The 22,245-nt window shown below is 30.4% G+C and overlaps 1 protein-coding gene and 2 pseudogenes across 2 annotated transcripts in view; 2 read left to right on the forward strand and 1 right to left on the reverse strand.

Moving 5' to 3' along the window:
• Window positions 1-525: 525 nt before the first annotated feature.
• Window positions 526-2,203, reverse strand: LOC108684764 (annotated as a pseudogene).
• A 4,809-nt stretch (window positions 2,204-7,012) lies between these two features.
• LOC108684765 lies at window positions 7,013-11,802 on the forward strand (annotated as a pseudogene).
• A 3,255-nt stretch (window positions 11,803-15,057) lies between these two features.
• LOC108684848 (splicing factor, arginine/serine-rich 15) overlaps window positions 15,058-22,245 on the forward strand; it is an 11,058-nt gene continuing 3,870 nt past the window's right edge. For both annotated transcript variants that reach the window (XM_018189377.1, XM_018189378.1), the window contains exons 1-13: window positions 15,058-15,087; window positions 17,184-17,312; window positions 17,382-17,673; window positions 17,930-18,111; window positions 18,197-18,469; window positions 18,555-18,698; window positions 18,770-19,017; window positions 19,094-19,273; window positions 19,429-19,550; window positions 19,637-19,845; window positions 19,940-20,117; window positions 20,913-21,212; window positions 21,590-21,817. In XM_018189377.1, coding sequence (XP_018044866.1) covers window positions 15,058-15,087; window positions 17,184-17,312; window positions 17,382-17,673; window positions 17,930-18,111; window positions 18,197-18,469; window positions 18,555-18,698; window positions 18,770-19,017; window positions 19,094-19,273; window positions 19,429-19,550; window positions 19,637-19,845; window positions 19,940-20,117; window positions 20,913-21,212; window positions 21,590-21,817 — 2,515 coding nt within the window. The remainder of the gene's footprint in view (window positions 15,088-17,183; window positions 17,313-17,381; window positions 17,674-17,929; window positions 18,112-18,196; window positions 18,470-18,554; window positions 18,699-18,769; window positions 19,018-19,093; window positions 19,274-19,428; window positions 19,551-19,636; window positions 19,846-19,939; window positions 20,118-20,912; window positions 21,213-21,589; window positions 21,818-22,245) is intronic.

The following is a 22,245-nucleotide window of genomic DNA, read 5'->3' on the forward strand; positions in this document are numbered from 1 at the left end:
AATTTTTAAATAATTGACAGTAGAACAAATTTGATTTATTTAAAATATCCATTTAAATATATTTCTGACTGTTTCGTATTAAAACAATAGTCAGAGTTAGCAAGAGAATTTATTATTGTTTGTACAAAAATACATTTTTTTTTAATTGCAAAACTTTAAGAATTAAATTTATTATTTTTTTCAAAATATACAATAATTAAAGATAAAATTTTTTATTAAATTAAGAGCAAATTACAATATTTATATAAAAAATATTTTAAAAATACATAATTCTAATTACTCTGATCTTTTATTTCTATATGAATATGATTAAATCTCTTGTTTATTCCCCTAATTAAGAATTTATGAAAATATATGAATGCATAAGAAAATATTAAATATCTTTCTAATTTTTATATAAAGATGCAATATTAAAACTGACAAAATTTAAAAAGAACATTTTTATATAAAAATAAATTACAATCTTCTGTTTTGATGTAACAAAAACACACATTAAAAATTAAAAAAAAAATTAAAAGAAGATATTTAAGGCTGCCGAAAATAGGCCCACAGACCTTTTGGTGTTGGTAATATGATGCCAGGAATCAACTTTAAAGGCATTTGCATCTTCGGGGATAGTTCCAGCTTATATTTTCTCACAATCACAAATCTGCCTTTATCTGCAGCTGGCCCATTCTCATGCCCACACAGATTCGCTGAATGGAAGAAAGAATCTATCAATGTTGTGTTTTCTATCCGAGTCGAATCTTTCAGGATCATACTCTTCCGGATTTTCCCAGTATTGTGGATCTTTGTGGACAGCTTGAACTGATATCAAAATCTTCATTCCAGGTGTCACGCGACAGACAACTCCATTGGATCCTTTCAGTTCGAACTCTTGTGTGCATCGTCTCTTCATCAATAATACTGCGGATACTAATCTCATCGTTTCGTTAATGATCTGGTCCATATATGTTATCTCTCTCAAGCCTTCATACGTGATTTCACTATCGTATTTGTTGAGCACGGATCATATTTGTTGACCATTTCCTCATGTAATTTCTCTTGTATTTTTGAATAATGGGTCAAATAAAATCCAACGAAGCTCATAACACTACTGGATGTTTCGTAACCGTTGAGAACGAATGACATTGCCTGACCCGTGAGCATTTCATTATCAAATTTATCCCCCTCTGTTCGCTCCAGTTCAGCCATCAAATGGAGAAAATCATTTCTAAGTATTCCGTCCTTTCTCTTTTGCTCCATGAGTTCTGCAACTAATGTTCTGAAAAAATTGTCAACGTGCTTCGGGATTAGGTCTAATTTTAGAAGATTTTATTTAACGACGGAATGAGAAATATGAAAATGAACATAATTGTACTTCGTTTGGTTTGAAGATGGCTTGTCCGAGTTTTCTGAAAGATACATCTTTTTTGTCATCATCAAAGCAGTATCCATCGATGTCGAAGCTAGCAACAGCTACTACCTGCGCGGAATATTTAGAAAATAAGCTCTTCAGTTCGAATTCTGTCTCTTTGTTGCTTAACTTTCTGTCATGTAATTCTCCATTGTCGCACACACCTTTTTAATGCTTTCAAGCAGGATCTTCAGTCGCATGCTGGAAAATGCCTATGTCAATGTCATGTCGCTTTCTGCTGTTCAACCACTTCTCACTGGAAAGGCCGAAGGGATTATATGACAGGAGGCTATCTGATTCTTTATCAATATGAACAACAGTTTTCGACAAAACTTGAAAAATAGGTTTGCAGTATCATTTTCACTAGTGCTGGTTTGATGATCATTAAGGCCGGTGATGTAAAGTCATAGATCCCAACCATGTTATGACCTTTATTGTCCTTATAGATCTTGCAATAGAAATCGGCGATGTGCGTCTTCATGCAAATCACTGATAACATGTTATCGAACCTTGGCAAGGCTCCATCCACATATGGAACTTCACGTTTTTGCCAGTACTTGTAATTTCGTGTCAGATAAAAGTAAAAGGCTATAAGCGCCCCGAGAATCAGAGACACTAGCACGACAATCATGTTGCTCCTCATATGACAAGTAACTTCTTCTTTTTCTTCTTCGAAATTTAATGACCTTGGTTCTCGTTGACGAGGTAAACTTGACCAGTCATACTACGCACAGTTAAAGCCGGCAACGCTTTCCCAAAAATAGTATAATGCAATACTCGAGGCGAGATGAAATATGTCCGCCTCACTCGAGCGATCTCTCAAGACTTATACGACAAATAACGTTTGATCGGATTAATTGACGTAACCCTGACCACGTATCATCTGGTCGTGACATAATAAAATTGTTGACGGTAAAGTACATTAATAGCGCCGATGAAATGAGCGAGATTGCTTATGTGTGGTTACCGAATTCGCCACATTCCGTCGAAGGCATTATTCTGTTTTACACACCTATCGACAATTATCGATATATATCGTTACGCAGCTTTTTCATCATATAAACTATCATCATATAAACTCTATAGATAAACATGTCGATAACTGTAGATAAATATGTAAAGATATAAGTTATGGAATCGCCGCCATCTGATTCTATGTCACTAGCCGAGTATTCGGGTGCTTTAAAATTAAAATATTTGTTGTAGATACTGCAGAGAATTGCAAGAAAATGGACTTTTTTTTAGAATATATAATTGACGATCTGCAGCATAAAAAAATTGAAGATCATGTTTCAAACATAGAAGAAGATTACAAGAACAAAATAAATATAACTAGACAAATGATAATATAGTAACTAGAGTGAATAAGAATGATAGTATACTAACTAGACGAAAAATAAATGTAGTTAATACTAATAATATAAGAGTACCCATATTAGAATATCGTTTAATTATTTGTTATTTTAATCTTTGATACTATTATCTCAGTTTCAATTACGGATTATTTTTCAAGAATCAATCGAATTGATAAAATTAAATCAATGCGCAGTGTATAAAACTATTTAGATATGATAGATATAAATTCACGCTAAAATATTATTAAATACTATAAAGATCCTTTTAATCCGAATAAGACATTTTTCTATCTAGTTCTATTTATATTTAACATTTTTTGTCTGAAAAAAATTTTACAATACTTTTCATTTATTTAATTTTTAAATGTAATTCTTTCTATATATTATTATTTTCCAATTGTTTGAAACTGCAGCGATAACTGTAACTCTTGCCTCTGTAGAGAATATAGTAATACCTGCTTCCGAAGTCTCTTTGTCTGTGGAAGAAGGGAGAATATTAGTTCCTTCTTAGCATCGGACGTAAAATTGGAATCATTACATTTGTAAGAGTTACTTCATAATTTTTCAATGTTAATTTTTTCTCAATTTTTTTAATATCCCTTCATTTTATTTTCTCTTAATATTAAATGATATTATTTCAGTTCCGTTGAAAATAAGCAAGATCAAAAAAAGAACACCAAGTAATATTGATGAAAACTTCGAAGATACAGAAATTCCATTAAAAAGATAGCGATGTATTTCAAAAACGACACATATTTTAGAATTTTCTGACATGTATTTTGAATTTTTCTTTTATTATCAAGTAGAAAAGCTAAACATAATAATATTTTAAATGTATATTTGACAGTTTTCCTAAATGGATATTTAAACATGAAAATTACATTAATCAAAATTTTAAAGGAAGGATAGAATTTATATTGTTTTGTCGTATCCTAATAATCGCATAATTCTCTCGTCTACGAAACCTAGCATATTGTTATCTCAAATATATCAAAGAATCGATTGATTGTTATTAATAATATAAAATTGTTCTTACTATCAGTTCTATCGAAACTTCGCAATTTGCATTGACAAGACATGAGATTTGGAATTTATTAGAAGTTTTGTGGCGTAACGAGCTGCGCGTCCATTCAGTCAACTTATTTCAGAGGACACATACACGAAGAGCTATTACTTTCAAAACACTTCTTAAGCGTAAGCGTTGCAACGTTTTCCATTATTTCAAAAAAAATACTGGCGAATTTTATGTTATTGTATCTTACTGTATTACTGAATTTTTTCTTATTGTATCAATCTAACATTACATAATTCATTTAGGATAGAATTTCATGCACAGAAGATCATGTTGCAGCAGATTGACAATGAGCGCTTTAAAACTCTATGGATTTCGAAAATTAAACTGAGATATAAGTGATCAGATATACATACATATTAACTAATTGTTAATACTAAATTGTTAATACTAAATGTTAGGTTTTTGATATTAACTGTAATAATTTTCATGAAATTTATTTTTATTATTTCTAATAAATGGTTCTATTTTTTTGTGTTTGATTTGCGTAAAGTAGCCACGGCAGTGTCGCTGCGTGTAGCTTAGACACTACCAGTGTCTTCAGATTCATTGAAGAAGAAAAATGCAAGATGTTTTAATTTTAACATTTTTTGATAAAAAAAAAGCATTTGCATTTCTTTTGAAATGTTACTATTATTTAGTGAAATACTAATATCTTTTAATGCCTTTAATATTTCAATGAAATAGAAAAAGATTACATTATTCATTTTATATGTTTGTTATAATAATATAAATTATTTAATTTTACAAATACTATGAATTATTTTTATGAGAATATGTTTTTATGTATTCAGACAGTGTTACATTATCCCTAAAATCTTTGAATAAAAGTGAAGCCGATTTTGACTGTAGTAATATTTTGGCCAAATTAATTTCCGTTATTGGATCAGGACCAAAAAAGTATCCACCATGAGACTAACCAAGCCAATCAAAGGAAAACAATAGAATGATGCTTTGGGCCCTCGGGTGAAAATGGCCGGCGTTCAGCAGCCATTTTCAAACAGCCATTTTTAATGATCATTACATCCAAATTTGCTGTCATTACTGAAAATTTATAATTTACATATATGTATATTATAGACTTTCAGCTGATAAATTTTGGGACCATTTAGAGCTGCCCTATAAATTAAATCCAGGTGCCTTAAGAAGAAGAACTTTCAACTTGATTCAACTTACTCTCCATCTTTTTCTAAGAATACGGTCAACGCGATGCTGCAAACGCTTTGAAGCATTTTTTAATTGGTCAGTTTGTAAAATTTTTTTTTCTAATTGGTGCATCAAAAGTTTCAAAGCATTTGTAGCGAAAACTTTGATCACAGCCTAATTTTTAGAAATTCAGTAATCATTGGTAGAAACAGGCATAAGAGACTTCAAAAAAAAGAAGGTTAAAGTGCTGTGGAAAACTATAATCAAATCTATTGAAAATAAATTTAAAAACGATTTAAAATTCTGTTATGAATTCTGTGATCAGATTTATATTTTACTGACCGACTTAATTTCTATTCTGACTTCCTGCGTTGATATAATATCAAAAATGCAATGTAGTAGTAATGATAAGCGCTTTAAAGTCAAATATCTGGAGACGCCCATTACATCGGAGAAAGACGAAGCAGCATATAAGTGAGATGAAACCATAAATGTTCAACACAAATATGATTTCGATCGAAATAAGCGTAAGAAATATTATCTAGATAATAGATCTTTTCAGTTAAACTTCTTCCAACGAAAAAGAAGAAAAACAAACGATAAAGTACACCTGAAAAGAATGATTAATATTTCTACTATTGGGAGTACAAATTAGTTCGGTCCGTTTCCCTAAAGATAGCTCTAGTTGTTGTGAATGGTTCATAGTGATAGCTGATTTTGGCAGTTTCAGAGAAGTTAAACATCTCCTAATAATATTCAGTTTATATCGCTTTGAGTTTATATCGCTTTATACAAAAACCTTGATTTTTACTGTGTTTGAAATGTCGAATTTTGTGTTAATCAAGCAGCATTTGCGGAAAATTTTGATTTTCTGCTTTAATTGGAAGAAAAGTGCGGTTGAAGCCCATCGAATGCTTGTCGAAGTTTATGGTGATACTGCTCCAATTGATAAATCATGTAGGGAATAGTTTCGACGTTTCAAGGATGGAGATTTTTACGTTGAAGACAAGCTTCGCTCTGGACAGCCAAAAAAATTCGAAGACAAAGAATTAGAGGCATTACTCGAAGAAGATCAGAGTCAAACGCAAGAGAAGCAGAATCATTGGGGGTAACTCAACAAGCCATTCTGTACGAGAGCCATGGGAATGATTCAAAAACAAGGAAATTGGGTGTTTTACGAACTGAAACCGAGAAACGTTGAAAGGCGATTTTTCACTTGCGAACAGTTGATTCAAGGACAACAAAGAAAAGGTTTTTTGCATCGGATTGTGACTGGAGATGAGAAGTGAATATTCTACGACAATCCCAAGAAAAAAAAATACTACACTAAGCCCAGTCAATCATTGTCATCGACCTCAACATCAACACCACGGTCGAACATTCATGGTTCGAAAATCATGCTCTGTATCTGATGAGACCAAAAGGGTCTTGTTTACTATGAGCTGCTGAACGATTCCATTACGGGCAGTCGATATCGGCTACAATTGATTCGTTTGAACCGTGTATTGCGAGAAAAACGGCCGGAATACGAGCAAAGACATGATAAAGAAATGAAAAAATTATTGTTCTTCATGACAACGCTCGGCCTCATGTCGCTAAAGTCGTAAAAAAATATTTGGAAACGTTTAAATGGGATGTTTTACTGCACCCGCCGTATTCTCCGGACATTGTTCCTTCTGATTACTAGTTCCGAAGGATGCAGCTTTCTTGCTGCGGTTCACTTCTTTCGCAGAAATCGAAAATTGACTCCAAAATTGGATCGCCTCCAAAGACGAGTCATTTTTTCGAGATGGATTTTTCGGAAATTGCCTGAGAGATGGGAAAAAGTAGTAGGCAGCGATGGACAATATTTTAATTGATCTGTTCATTTTGTTTTGAAATAAATACACAAAAAAACAGACCGAACTAATTTGTACTCCCAATAATTTCTCATTTCATTATTGTTTGTTTTATCTTTCAAATTTAGAGTTATCAGATTACCAAATGATTTAACAGCTTTGCTAATAGGAGAAGAAGAAGGAGATCATAAAGAGGAAGATAAACATGATACAACTGATGAATGAAGAACTAATGAAGAAAGTAGTTCTTCAATTAAACAAATTATGAAAAATATAAGGTACATATAAGGTACAAGACAATTTAGTTTGTATTTTAGGATATTCCTTGTATCAATTTTTTTTATATAATTTATTGAATATTAAATTTGTAATAACGAAAATAGATAAATTATAAAAGACATCTATTTTTATATATAAAACCTAATATAAATTGATAAATTTCGAAAATTCCGGGAATATAGATGTGGACTTATTCTGCTTGTTACAATCAACGTTGTTCCATGAGGATAGGGTGACATAATAGTTGTATTACAAAATTTATTGCCAGTACTAAGGCTGGTATTCATAATCCGTTTTTATTTCAAATTCGTCTTAAGTAATGTCTTAAGATGTTAATACAGCTTGGCCTGATTGGTTTGTGACATATCTTAAGACTGTACTTAAGGGGCCGATTCTGTAATTCTTAACGACATTAAGAGTTACAGAATCGGCCTCTAAGACAATCTTAAATACTAGTCGACTACGTACTAGTTTTTAACTAACCTACTAGTGAATATCAGTCTAAGAATTTATAGTTATGGTGATCATATTTTCTTAAATAAAATAAAGAAAAATCTGAAAATTAGAGCTTGTTTCTACATGTTTTCAAAATGGTTTTATGACTATTAAGAATCTATGCATTATAAAATTTTATGGCACAGTATAATCAAATTGAGATAATGTGCAGTTTTCTGATAGTTTGAAACTGGTTTGACTGTATTGGAATTTTTGATCTAAAATAATAAAAAATTCGAAATAATAAAAAATGGAAACAGTTCTTTGAATAAATTAATTTAAAAATTTAAGAAATTTTTTAGATATTTGCTTAAATTAATTAAACATTCTATATAAAAAAGTAAAAAAAATAACATATTTTTGTTTTTATAATTAATTTTTTAATTTTTTTAATTTTTTACATGATTATTCGATAAAGTTTATGCCCGAACTTCCTGATTGGCAGTGTATATATGTTACGGGAAGTGAAATGATTAATTCGCGCATAATTCATAATGGCCGGTCAATATGCATAAAGTCTGCTTTAATAAAGCATAAAATATATAAATCCTGAATTAATTATTACGTAACATACAAATATATTTTTTTAACATAGGCAAAATGTGGATTGTGTGTGGGAATAGGCAGTTTCAGTGATCCACTGGAGATTCCAGGCCTATATTTACTTGAGCATATGATTTACATGGAATCCAAAAAATATCCACAAGTAGAACATGAAACATGAATATACTATAAAATTTATTTATTTGCATATATTCAAATGTGTATCATTTTATTTGTAGGAAAACGATTTTCAAGAATTTATTATTAAGCATGGTGGATGTACTAATGCTAAAACAGACAATGAGAATACAACATTTTTCTTTCATATTCAAGAGAAATATTTGTTATCAGCTCTTGATCGTTTTGCTTAATTTTTCATTAAACTTCTAATGAAGAAAAATGCCATCATACGGGAGCAAAAGGCTATAGAAAATGGTATATAAATTCTAATCGTAATATTGTTACTACAACTTACAATTTTGATATGATATACTCATATAGAGTTCCAGTTGGCCTTGTGACGAGAACAGGAAGGAACAACTATTTTCTTCCTTCGCGCGAACTAATCATCCAGCCAGCAAGTTTACTTGGGGCAATTTAATAACATTGCGCGATAATGTACATAATGACAAATTGTACGAAGAGTTGCACAAATTCAGGAAACGCCATTACAGCGTTCTCAGAATGAAGCTAACTATACAGGTAATTTCATTAAAATTACGATGAGAACCATTGATTATTTACTAAATATAGTTAATTCATAACATAATACATCTTCTAGGCGAAATATCGCTGAATACATTGGAAAAATATGTCACAATGTACTTTGCTGATATACCAAATAACCGACTGCCTCCTGATGACTTTACCGCATTTAAAATTGTTTCTTTTGATACCATCGCTTTCCGGAAAATATATAAAATTAAACCTTTTAAAGATATCTATCAAGTATGTGAATCAAACAGATTCAAAAGAAGTTATCATTATATGAACAAATATTGTCTTTTAATTAGAAATAACATGGGCAGTACCTTCACTATTTGACTTTTACAAAAGCAAACCAAATCATTACGTCGCATAGATTATTATGCATGAAGAGAAAGGTTTCTTATTTAGTTATCTTCGCAAAAAAATATGGATCCTTGATTCTTTTGGTGGTATCAATGCAAACGATTTTGAATATAACTCGATGTACGCTTTGTTCAAGATTAGTGTAGATTTCTCCTATGAGGGACAACACTATTTGAAGGAAATTTTAAATGCAATATTTTCCTTTATCAATTTATTAAAGAGAGAGGCCCGCAAAAACAGATTTACGATGAGATTTATAAAATAAGAAAAAATATTTTTAGGTAAATTGATTTTAAGAATAAATAGACGTATAAGAGAGAAAAACCGACAAAATATATGTAAGATATGTATATGTAAATATATGTAAGTTATATTTGGAAGCTTTTTTTTTAGATTTTCAGATATGGAGGATAATGTGGACGATTTGTGTATAAATATGCATTACTATCCGCCTCGGGATTATATTGTATAATTGGATACTATAATCTTCTTCTCGAGTATAATCCGGAAGCTATACAAAAATATTTGGACTATTTGGTGCCAGAAACTGCAAATATCATGATTTTTAACAATGATTTTGATTGTCTTGAATTAAATAAGATCGAGCCGTGGTTCAAAATCTAGTATACGGACATTGAGATATCAAAGGAATGAATTAAACGCTGGAAATTTATCGAGCCATTGCCAGATTTTCATTTACCATTATCAAATACATTCATTACAAGCGACTTCTCTTTAATATCGATGCCAGCGGAGGTTCTAAAATATCCTGTAAAATTACACAAAGATGATATGTCAGAGATTTGGTATCGTCCAGTATGTTGTATTCCAAAATGTTATCAATTTGCATTTTGTTTCCGATTTGGGACTTCAGTCGCCGAAAAAGTAAATAATAGCATGGAAAATGTAATAACTGTACATTATATAATATAGTAACACTATATTCTATTGCGTGCGTGCGTGTGTCCTGTATATCAATCTTTAATTTGCAATTAATATTTAATTATAATTATAATAATTTTTTTATAATTTGTATTTTATTTTTAAAAATATTTACATTAACATTTCAGTACAGCTCTCATAGAAGTGTACTGCAGTGTATTACGATTATTATCGACTGAAGAATTATATCCATCTATAGAAGCTGAATTTCATTTCGATATAAGAGTCAATGAAAAAGGTATTATAATAAAAATGAAGATTTAATGAAAAATTACGGTAAGTTTATGTTCAAAATGTGTGTTGGAGTTATGAATATAATTTCTAGAAATGCATCAATATTTTATTATTTATATTACAGCTTTTATTGATGACTATTGCAAAATACATGATGGACTATCCAAATCTTGTTATGAAGGACTTGTTTGAAATTGTTTAAGCAACAACTCAGAATATTGTCCAACAAATTTATGAAACCTCAGAAACTCGTCAAGTGACTATTATTAAACATAATTAAAACAATTATCAAATTCGTACATAACTAACAGAGTTAATTAATAATATATATTATTACAATTGATATTGTAAAATTATATCATATTGGGTTACATCAAACTACATTTTAATTAATCAATGACATATTCATCAATGACAATTAATCAATGTATATTTTTATTCTTTTCTGCAGGGACGTGAAATTATGGATACTAAAGTTCGTCCATTATACACGTGTTGACATGCACACTGCTCTATGTAATATTAATTTTGAAGAATTTCGAAACTTTGTGAAATCCTTCATTTGTACATTCAGTGTCTCGTGCAAGGCAATATGACACAAGACGCTGTAATCAAGACTACTACAATAATATATCGAAGTAATTAATTGCAGTTTGTTTTAATATGATATTGCAGACGAAGGTCATTCAGATACTTTTGAGCACATACTATTGCAAGTTGAAAAATATTAATAAAATTGATGTAAATTTTGTGACAAATTATTATCAAGCCGATGTCAGCTCGATTGAATTATTAGTGTTAATCGATTTGTTGATTGTAAATATTAAATAATATCATTTCATATATTTTTAATGCGTGGAATTCTCGGATTATATTCGTTTATTTGTAATAAATGAAATATGAATAACAACTTTGATTATATATATTGCAATTGTTGCGATTGTCCATACATTACATTCATTCATATTTCGTTTTAGATAATAATGAAAGAACCGTTAAGTAATCGGTTACGAACTCAAGAACAGCTTGGTTATGTCTCGTGCGAGACCTTATAGATGTTAACGGAATTTTAGGATATTCCATTACTGTTTGCATACAAGCAGATAAATACATAACTGAGCATGTGGACCAACGAATTGAGAAATTTTTGAAATCATTTAATAAGATTTTGGAATTGGATTTTTGCGTTTACACAAGAAGAATTAGATGATGTTAAGAAAGTGCTAAGGAAATTTAAAAAAAGTAGAATAAGAGAAGAAAGGAAAAATTAGAGTATTTGGAAAGAAATCACAAATTGGCAATACATGTTTGACAAGACACGAAAGAGAAGCGCTTGCAATGAAGAATATAAAAATTAACGATTTGAGAGAATGGTTTGCAAAACATACACTGAATGGAAGTAATTGTAGAAAATTGAGTATACACATGTAGGAACTAATCTGAGGGAAAGCATAGTCAAAAATGAAAATAGTGATTAGATTTTTTAGAACTTTTTTGATTGAATTTTGATCAGTGTCTATTTGTCTTCTGATTTTGTAAAATTATATTTTTGCTTTCCACTTTTATTATCGGATTATGCTTAAAATCGTTAAAATAATACAAAAATATCAATGTGAAAAATCATCAAAATTAAAAAAAATTAATTTTCATATATACTGCAGAGGATTGCGAGAAACCGCGGCACTTTATTTTGGAATGTATAATCGATAATAAGTAGCTTAAGAACTGTCATCATATTAGGTAGTAAAAAGAAATCCATTATTTTTGCATTAAATTGAATGGAAAAATAATGGATTTCTTTTTACTACACCTAATATTACGAACCTACAAAAATATTATAAAGAAGAGATTGACATCTATTTAAATAAGAAAATGTTAATCTTTTCAGAGTGCTAATAAATAAATGATATTTTAACAATAATATTAAAGTGATAATAAAGTAATAAGTCTTGCTATTGTATGATATTGTATAAAATTCTTTCTTACTTTTTGACTTATATATTTAAATTTAATACTAATGTTCATATAACAAAATTATAATAAAACATATATATAATCAGCTTTTCATGCAATTCTTCGTACTTATTACTCTTATATTCAAATTCTCTGACATGCATTCTAAATTTTTCTTTTATTGTGAAGTAAACTCTGGTGAAAATTTTTTTCAGAATTTTTCATATAATTTTTTAGAATTTCTATACAATTTTTCAGAATTTCTATATAATTTTTCAGAATTTCTATATAATTTTATAGCTCATTTTTTATACGAATTGTAACATTTCTCAGAAAATCTACATCTTTTCTCAGAATTATTCATAAATAATATGTTAATTATGAAATATCGTAAGATTTCTAAGATTTTTTTTAAGTATAATTTCTGATGAAATATTATAAAATTTAAAAATATTTTTTTTTAATTATGAAATGAGAAATTTTAGAATATTTTAGAATTCTCGTGTATGACAAATTCTGAAATAAGATATAAATTTTCTGAATATTTCTGAGCATTTCTGAAAAATGTTTCAATTCATATAAAAATTATGAGAAAAATGTTCATCAGGGAAGAGCTACACACATAATTATAATATTACAAGTATATATCCGACAATTTTTATAAATATTTATAAAACATAAAAATCATTAATTAAAAATTTGAAAGAAGAATAAAATTTATAATCTAATAATCTTGCATAAATTTTCTCTCCTTCGAGACTTAGCTATTTATTATTTCAAGTCTACCATTTACTAAAAAATTAATTAATATAATAAAAATGTTATTATATTATGCTTATTTTCAGGTCAAATTGGAACTTTGCAGTGCAAGTTACGGGCAAGTTTTGGACTTGATTAGAAGTTTTATGGTATAATGAACCATGTGTTAAGACTGTCAAGTTTCAAATTTATTTCAAAGAACAGATGAGAGAAAATATTGCTACCGATTTTATTATACTTCTTAACAAATGTTTCGATGTTTGCAATATTTTTCATTATTTATTTTATAAAATAGTGGTAAATTTTATTTTAGTTTTTTTTATATATGTGTCAGTCAATATTGTACAATTTGTTGATAGAATTTCATGTACAAAAGAAGCTCATTTTGCAGCAGTATATTATTGCACTATATGGATTTTTTTTGTAGTACAAGTAAATGATATAAGTAATGTAATAGAGACATCAATTACATTACATGAATTGATTATTAATAGATACAGATGTATAATAATTATAATATTTCCATCGTGAAATTGATTATATTATTTTTTTATGAATAGTATTATTTTCTTTTGAGAACTTTTTTAAAAGAAAAATGCGAGATATTATGAACTTTTAGCATTTTTGAGTAAAGTATATTTCTTATATTATTATAGGTAATTTATTTTTATAAATGCTACGAATTATTTTTACTGTCATTTTAATAATACATTTTAGATTAAAATATCTTCAACATATCAAAAAAGTTTAATACGCACTTCAATATTTATTTATATATGTATTACACAAATATACTATAAGTTTATATTTTTATTACATGTATGTTATAAATGTTATAATATATATATTGTTTATTTTGTTGCCATAAGAATTAAAATATCAAATAAATAATAAATATAATAAATAATAGTTTATTCTACAGTTTTACTTTATGTTTATTCTCATTCTGTTACGCTTTAATTTAGTAATCGACACTCACACGTACTCAAAGAAATGGCTGATGATGGAACTTCCGGAATAGTATAGTAACGCCTTCTAAAATCTATATTTAGATAATCCTAGTGAAAATTTTTTGAAATTTTTTAAGTAATTTTTTAGGAATATTATGTAAATTTTAGAATTTTTCAAAATTTCAAGATTCAGAATAATAATAATAAATAATTAAAATAGTAAATATTATTATATAATGGTATATTCTATATATAATGTATATTATAATTATTATCTTTATTATTATCATTGATTATTAATAATTATTTCAGAATTTTTCAAATTTACTAGGTTATTTATAATTTCATTAGTCAACATTTAGCGAATTTTGCTCATTTTTTGTTCAATTTTCAAGATACGCAATCGACCTCTTTGAGCCTACACATGAAGTTGCATTCGTATTGAGACATACTCGAAAAGCACGTTTGCGATCTATAACATTTGCGCATCAAGATTATTAATTATTGGGTTTATACATTTAGATAGATTAAGACCTTAATCAACATTACTTCAAGCGAAGCTTAATATTCTCTTTGTCTCTGTCTCTCTTTTCGATTTTAAAACGAGATAGAGAGAGTTTTAAATTTCGCTTAAAATCAAAGTAACATGTCGACATTGGTGCCGACTTAAGGATCAAAAGCAAGGACCAATCGTATTTAAGAATTTAACAACAGTTGTAAAGTTGCTTTTTCTACTGAACGTAGCTAATAATAATCGATAACAGGCGCCATGAATCGACGCCTCTCCTGCCTTACCGATCAGGCAAACGACAGGTGTGACGTCACGCGTCGACCGTCCCGCGATGCGTATCGGGAAACACGGGAGACCTGCCATCTTGAATGGCATGGCTCGTCTACACAGTGCGTGATGAAGGAGAAATGCGAGCTTTAGTGCGGATGTTTCGCTGGTATTACGCTACGTCGAGATCCGCGTGAGACTTAACGACGACCGTGACGCGAGGAGGCTCTTTCCCTGCCCCACACGATGGAGGCGGTGAAGGCGTTTAACGCGGAGGTAAGTAACACCCCGAGGTCCCTCCGCTTGTACGCGCACGTCTTAGAGGTCACCGTCGTAGGGGCAGCTCTCCCTCTCTACGTTGCTTGCATTCAACTTTGCTCTTCCTGTCTCGTATCTCATTTTGAATCTCGTGAGAAAATCGCAAGAACCTTTGCGATAAAAGAAAAAAAATGCGTCGTCCTCCCCCCTCCCCCGAATCTTCCCCTTGACTATAGTCAGTGTTGCTCCCGTTCAATTTTGACGAAATTTTATCCTCACCGGAGACGCAACTCCGTTGAGATTCTTCGGAAAATCGCGATCACGATGAAGGTTGCATGGTTCCCTATCGCTAGGACCTGATGCGACTTGTTTTTGAAGGGCACTTGCCGATTTCGACTGAATCAATGATCGCGATTTTGTTGAGCAAATAGCTAGTTGTATTTTTGGGAATTGTGGGATGATAAAGCAATCATGCACACATGTGATGTTGTGGTCTGTACGTCATTAACCTTCCCATCATCCAAAAGATCTCTTTTTGTCTTAGATATCTTATAGATATATATGCTCCAAAAGTTGTTTTTTAATATCTTTATAACGTCTTTTGGATACTCATGTTGTCTGGATTGTGTTCGCGATTTTAAAAATTACTTCGAGATCTCGGTTAAAAATAAAATTAACAAGTCAACGTTTGAATTATTTAGCATCTTGACTGGTTAACCAGTTAATTGTGTATTTTGAAATGAGGTGAAAATTACAAAAATGAATAAATTCATTAGATATTGACCAATTAAATGAATTTGCATACTTGTGTAATTTTTATCTTATTTCGAGATACACAATACACAATAGTGGCCTTTCTGGATATAATGATTCACTAGCTGCATTCGAAAAGAGACACTACTAGAGCTTGTATCATTCTATCCTTGTTTTATGTAATAATAATTAACGAAGATAGAATGACATAAATAACGCTAATAACGTCTCTCCATTCATTCATTGTGACCTCTTGCTGGAAGATAGACTGGTCGATATTTGTAGTCGATTCTTGTATTTAAGATTGTTTTAAGTGTTACTTTGAGGTGTCATGAATTAATAGAGTCATATTAGCATCTTAAGCTTACTTGAAGTAAGAATACGAATTATGATTGCCAGCCTTATGATATACTATTGAGGATCAATCATCTGACTTTTTGTCTAAAGCAAAACTTGAAGAGTACAATTTTGTGTGTGTGTATGTGTATGTGTATGTGTGTGTATATGTATGTGTGTGTATGCGTGCGTGTGCGTGTATATGTGTGTGTACACATAAATGCAACAAATTTTTATATCATTCACATTTCGTTTTACATTTCCACTCTAGGAGCAAAATTACATGATTAATTGTACTTGAAATGCTGCAACTTTTGGCAGCGTAAGAATAGAGATGTTAATATTTACTTTCTATTGAAATGTACATTAGTCCATACTCACACTTTTATCAATAAATGCATGCATATAATTTATGTTAAATATACTATAGAACTTCAAAAATAAATACACATAAAAGATAAATTACATAGATGATACATTTTAATTCTTACTAGTAGAACTCCGTTTATCCAAACATATTAGGGCTCGATTTTATAATATATTGTTATCTAAAATTAAAAGTAATCAAGAAATTCATGAATGAATTTCATTGATGAACCTTTAATCTTTAGGTAACCATATATTGTGAAAACAGGCCTAAGGAATAATACAATATAGGGGACAATAGTTTTGTGAATTATTCATATATTAGAATTTCATGGACTTTTCTTTTTATCAATACTTATCATTCTGACAATAGGAGTTGATCTCGACATACTCCTCCTTTTATTCCAGTTTTGTGAAGGTTATGCAAGCAGCGTTCAAATAACAGATGCTCAGATCTGTTTTTTTTTATTTTTTTTTTTTAATGATATTTGATATTTGACTAAAACAAGAAGAAAAGTTTTAGTGCAGGAATAAAAAAAACTTAAGTTCGGATATTTGAAACTAAGCACAAATTTGTTGTATCGTATATAAATGCAGAAGGAATTCTATTGTATATTGCTTCTTTAGAAGACATAATTAATCAAGATTTAATTTTGCAGCTCTCTGCTCTTTATGATGTCAAACCCCCAATCTCGAAAGCCAAAATGAATTCGCTTACACGGGGAGCCATCAAAGCAATAAAATTCTACAAGCATGTTGTACAAAGCGTAGAAAAATTTATTCAAAAAGTAAATATCTATTCAAATTTTCTCTTATACATGTACGTGTATTTTGTAATTTATTTTATTTTGTTTTAGTGCAAGCCGGAGTACAAAGTACCAGGATTGTATGTAATAGATTCAATTGTTCGACAGTCCCGACATCAGTTTGGGATGGAGAAAGATGTGTTCGCTCCACGATTTGCAAAAAATATGCAGACTACCTTTCTTAATCTTTTAAAGTGCCCGCAAGAAGACAAGAGCAAAGTTATACGTGTATTAAATCTTTGGCAAAAGAATGCAGTTTTTCCACCAGAAGTTATTCAACCACTTTTTGATCTAGCAGATCCGAATCATCCTATACATAAAGAACAGCCAGTAAATAGCAATGGTAAATATAAAAAATACAATTACAAATATATGTGAAATTAATAAATAATATAAATATAAGTATTATGTCTAATTCAGACGCAGCAAGCATTAAGCAGAGCAGCAACCAATCAATGAGGCAATATTTAAAGTGATGTAAAAAATTCGCCCCGCCGGTTTGTTGCTGCTCCGCTGCTTGCTGCGTTCAGTCTGAATTAGATATAAAACTTGGAATATAATATACATATACATGAAAAATAACATTTTAATACTGACAGGTACATTAAATGCATCATCTGGAAGTAATCTGAGTAATGTAAGTGCAGTCACAAAAACTCCGCCATCTACAATTAAAAACGCTGCAAAGGATCCCAAACTATTTCCATCTGGAAAAACGATTGATCCAGTATGGCTTGCACAAACAAAAATGGAAGCAGCAGTCAACGCAAACAAACTTTTGGTAATATTGTTACATATGTTTATCCATTGTGCACATATGTCTTAAAATTTTATAATTTTATTCAATTTTGTTGTTTTTCACATAGAATCAGTCCAATTCCGGTCAAGTGGATTCCTCTTTTTTCGATCAATTACAACATTTACAGCAATTACTTATGAAAAAGGACGTTACAAATGAACCAAAGAGTTCTGTCAAGTTTGATAAAAAGTTGTTAGACTTTGATTACGGAGAAGAAGAAGATGACGACGTCGTTGTTACTAATTCTCCAAGCACAGCTGCCTCAGCAAATACACAGCACAATACAGTTTCAGCAAACAGCAGTTTAGAAAGTCTTGGACTATTGCTTGCAAATCCAGAGGTACTCGTCGAATACCAAAAGTTAATAGCAATACTAAGGTACAATATACTCACTCTATATACGTCGTGTTCTGTTCCATTTGAAGGTTATGAGACAATTACAAACTTTACAACAAACCATGCAAAGTAATGCAACCTCTTCACTCGAAATGGAAGAAAAAATGCGCAAGTTGCAACAAATGAAACAACAAGAAGAAGAATTTGATAAGCATTTAGCACAAACTGTTCCTGTAAGTTGATCAGATAATTTTTTAATTTTTTTTTTAATGATTTTTGTATGTAAATTTTTTTTCTCTTTCAGAATCTTCCATTTGCAGCTGAATGCGATTTAAAACCTTCTGATATTTTGAAACCAAGCACACAAAATTATGCATCAAATATGAACAGTAATGTGATGCAAGATATGAGTCAGCCACCACCTGGTTATCCACCAGCTATGTCGTATTCTTCCCAGTCTTTATCGAACATTCGACAAATAAATCAGTCTACGCATCAAAATCAAAAGAGTCCATTGCTTGATGAACGTCAAGAAACGCAAGATTATTCTGGGTAAATATGTCATAATTTAACAATACCATAATTAACTAATTTAACTCATTTATATAATGATCGCTTTTTTATATAGAAACAGTGTCAGACGTGATAGCAGCAGTGTAGAAATTGTAAACTGCGAAAATGCAAGTTCCCAAAGTAGATCGCCAGACCGATATCGACATCACAGTCGATCCCGATCTCCACGACTCAGAGATAGAGATCGAGATAGAGATAGAAAATCTCGATCTAGAAGCAGATCGAGACGAAGAAGGTAATTAGGCTTACTTAACATTAAATCAAATTGATTCTCCTTATTACTGACAAATATGTTAAATATAGAAAAATGAAGAAAAAAAATGATTAACTTACATTTTTGTGCTATTAATTTTATATTACACATATTTTATATCGTCTCCTTTTTCTTAGATCTCGTTCAAGAGTTCGAAAACGTGATGATAGCCGAGAAAAGATGACGGAAGAAGAGCGGGAAAAGGATAGGGAACGACGTAAACGCGGTTTGCCGCCAATAATTAGAGATAAATTAAGTGGTATGTATTTTAAAGATAAAGAAGATTTTCCTCGTTTTATTTTATAAATCAGAATAGTAGGAAAAATTAAATGCACGTTTTTACAGTTTGCAGTACAACACTTTGGGTAGGACATTTGTCAAAACTTGTTCATCAAGAAGAATTATCTGATACATTTGGAGAGCTTGGTGATATTGTTAGCATTGATTTAATCTCGCCGAGAGGTTGTGCATTTATATGTATGAATAGAAGACAGGACGCATATCGAGCGCTAACAAAATTAAAAAATCAAAAGATGCAAGGCAAAGCTATTACGGTAATTAATTATTTATAATATATTTCTTATATGATAACTGAAAAAATTTGAAATGCTTTACTATATGCAATATATTTCTATTTTAATTATATAGTTGGCATGGGCACCTGGTAAAGGAGTAAAAGGCAAAGAGTGGAAAGATTACTGGGAAGTAGAGCTAGGCGTCAGTTATATCCCCTGGAATAAATTAACCAACATTACCGATCAAGAATTGGAGCTACTAGAAGAAGGAGGGATGATAGACGAAGATACACTACCTCCTCATTTGAAAGGTAAATTTCTTCAATTTATACATACACATAGAGAGTACATTGATATATTGCATATGAAAAGTGAGTAATTGAAAGAATAGTTTAATAAATTATATATCAGTCTTATTGTTTCTGAAACATGGGTTACAATTACATCTCATAAGTCTTTCATTCGCAATCTTCGATTAATGTTTTATAAACCGAAGCAAATACGGCATGAAAGTCAGACAGAAAAGAAATTGCTACTTATGAATCGATTGCCCTTGTAAGAAGATACATAATAAGCTCTAGTTTTATGAATTAAAAATCTTGTATTTATGAAATTTAATTATCTTCGTCTACAATTTATTACAGTTGTTATGCAATTTTTCTTTTTTTAATTGGATGGCATTAGAGAAGAGTTTTTTAAAAGGCAAGTTTCAATTTAGTTACATAAATTAAAGTGATATGTAACTTGAACCAACTTGCGAGATTAAACTCAGAGTAATATCTTTAAACTGAAATCCGACTGTGAATCAGTCTTGTTGAAATAGAACTCTGAATAGTTTTATATTGATCAAAAATATTATTAATTCTATTGAAATATAATAATTGATGATATGCTGTTAAAAAGTATATTCATATTATACATATTATTACATGTCATAATTAATTATAAATTCTAAAATGTATAGGTTTGTTCTTTGTAACTGAACTAATGTACACCTTTACTTAAAATCAAATAGATATATATTTGAAGTTTAGTGAAAGGGAGATAGAAAGTGCAATCTAGTGTAGTCACAAAGAACAAGCCTTATGTTTTTTTTTGTACCACAGGGAAGTTGAAACACACTGGCACAAGTGCAGATGTTTTGCAACAACAGTTGCATTTGCAACAGCAAGCAATAGTTGCCACTGGTGCTCCTATTCCCACTTTGACGGATGGTATCGTTAATGTCATACAGCCGCCGGCTAGTTCACAGCAACAACAGCAGCAGCCGCCACAGCAACAACAATTAGTCGATACTAGTCAACCGCCACCAATCAGACCACCAACATCGGCTGCGCTACTGCCTCCACCGAACACTCAGTTGCAAATGATGCCGCCAGCATTTACAATGCCACCTGGAGTGCCACGTAAGATTATAGCGTTTATCAATTCTTAAATTCAATTTGTTTTTCTGATAAAGATGAATACAATTTTGCAAGTGCGGCATATCAATGTAGTATATATAATATTCAATATAGTTATTCTCAGTTATATATTTCTTATATAGTCTCATTATATAATAATTTTAATATGGTTTGAATTATATGTTGCATTCTTATGTATATTTCATTTTATTCTATATAAGCCTTTTTTTTTTGAGTTGCACATATTTCATAAGGAAAAATATTTTTTTTGCTTATGAAAAAAAATATTTTTCACAGTAGATGTCTATGAAGATACTACGATTTGATGGGATTTCTAGTAAAGTATCTTACAGTTCTTAGATGTTATGAATCTGATACAGGAATGATTAGCCACATGGGCCTACAAATGCCGCATGGACTAATGCCGAATGTTCCAATCGGAGTACCACCACCTAACATGCAGAGTCTGCTGGGACCACCCGGCATGATGCAAACCATGTTGACACCACAAGTAAACCCGCCATTTGGAGCAGGTGTTGGTGTAAGTTTATTGACACAAATTCCACTGCCCGCACCTGCAGCGCCTTCGGATAAGCCAAATTCCACTGGTATGTACAATTTTTTAATAAATATAATTAATAAAATAGTGTCTTGAGATATTTGCAATGGCTACATAATTTTCTATAGCTATATCATAAAATATTTGTCATATTGCGGTGTACTAATGATAAAAAATTATATTTTTATTCGTCTTTTTATGAAACGATCTCATATTAATTATATCGAAAATTGTTAAAATGATTTTCACATATCTAGCTTATAATGCCGTGAACAAAAGATATTGACACAAGGCTGAATAATGGATAGTTTTTGAACTATGGTGTATTAAAGATGCTTTGTGAGTAAAGATTTTATGTCTTTGATACATCATAATGCAAAACCTATTATTGAGATGTGTGTCTGATATTTTTTTGTTCACTACATTACAAAACTACATTATCAAAATTAATTATGATAGATTTTTATATATATATAT

Source organism: Atta colombica, unplaced genomic scaffold (genome assembly GCF_001594045.1).
Source record: "Atta colombica isolate Treedump-2 unplaced genomic scaffold, Acol1.0 scaffold140, whole genome shotgun sequence".
NCBI lineage: Eukaryota > Metazoa > Arthropoda > Insecta > Hymenoptera > Formicidae > Atta > Atta colombica.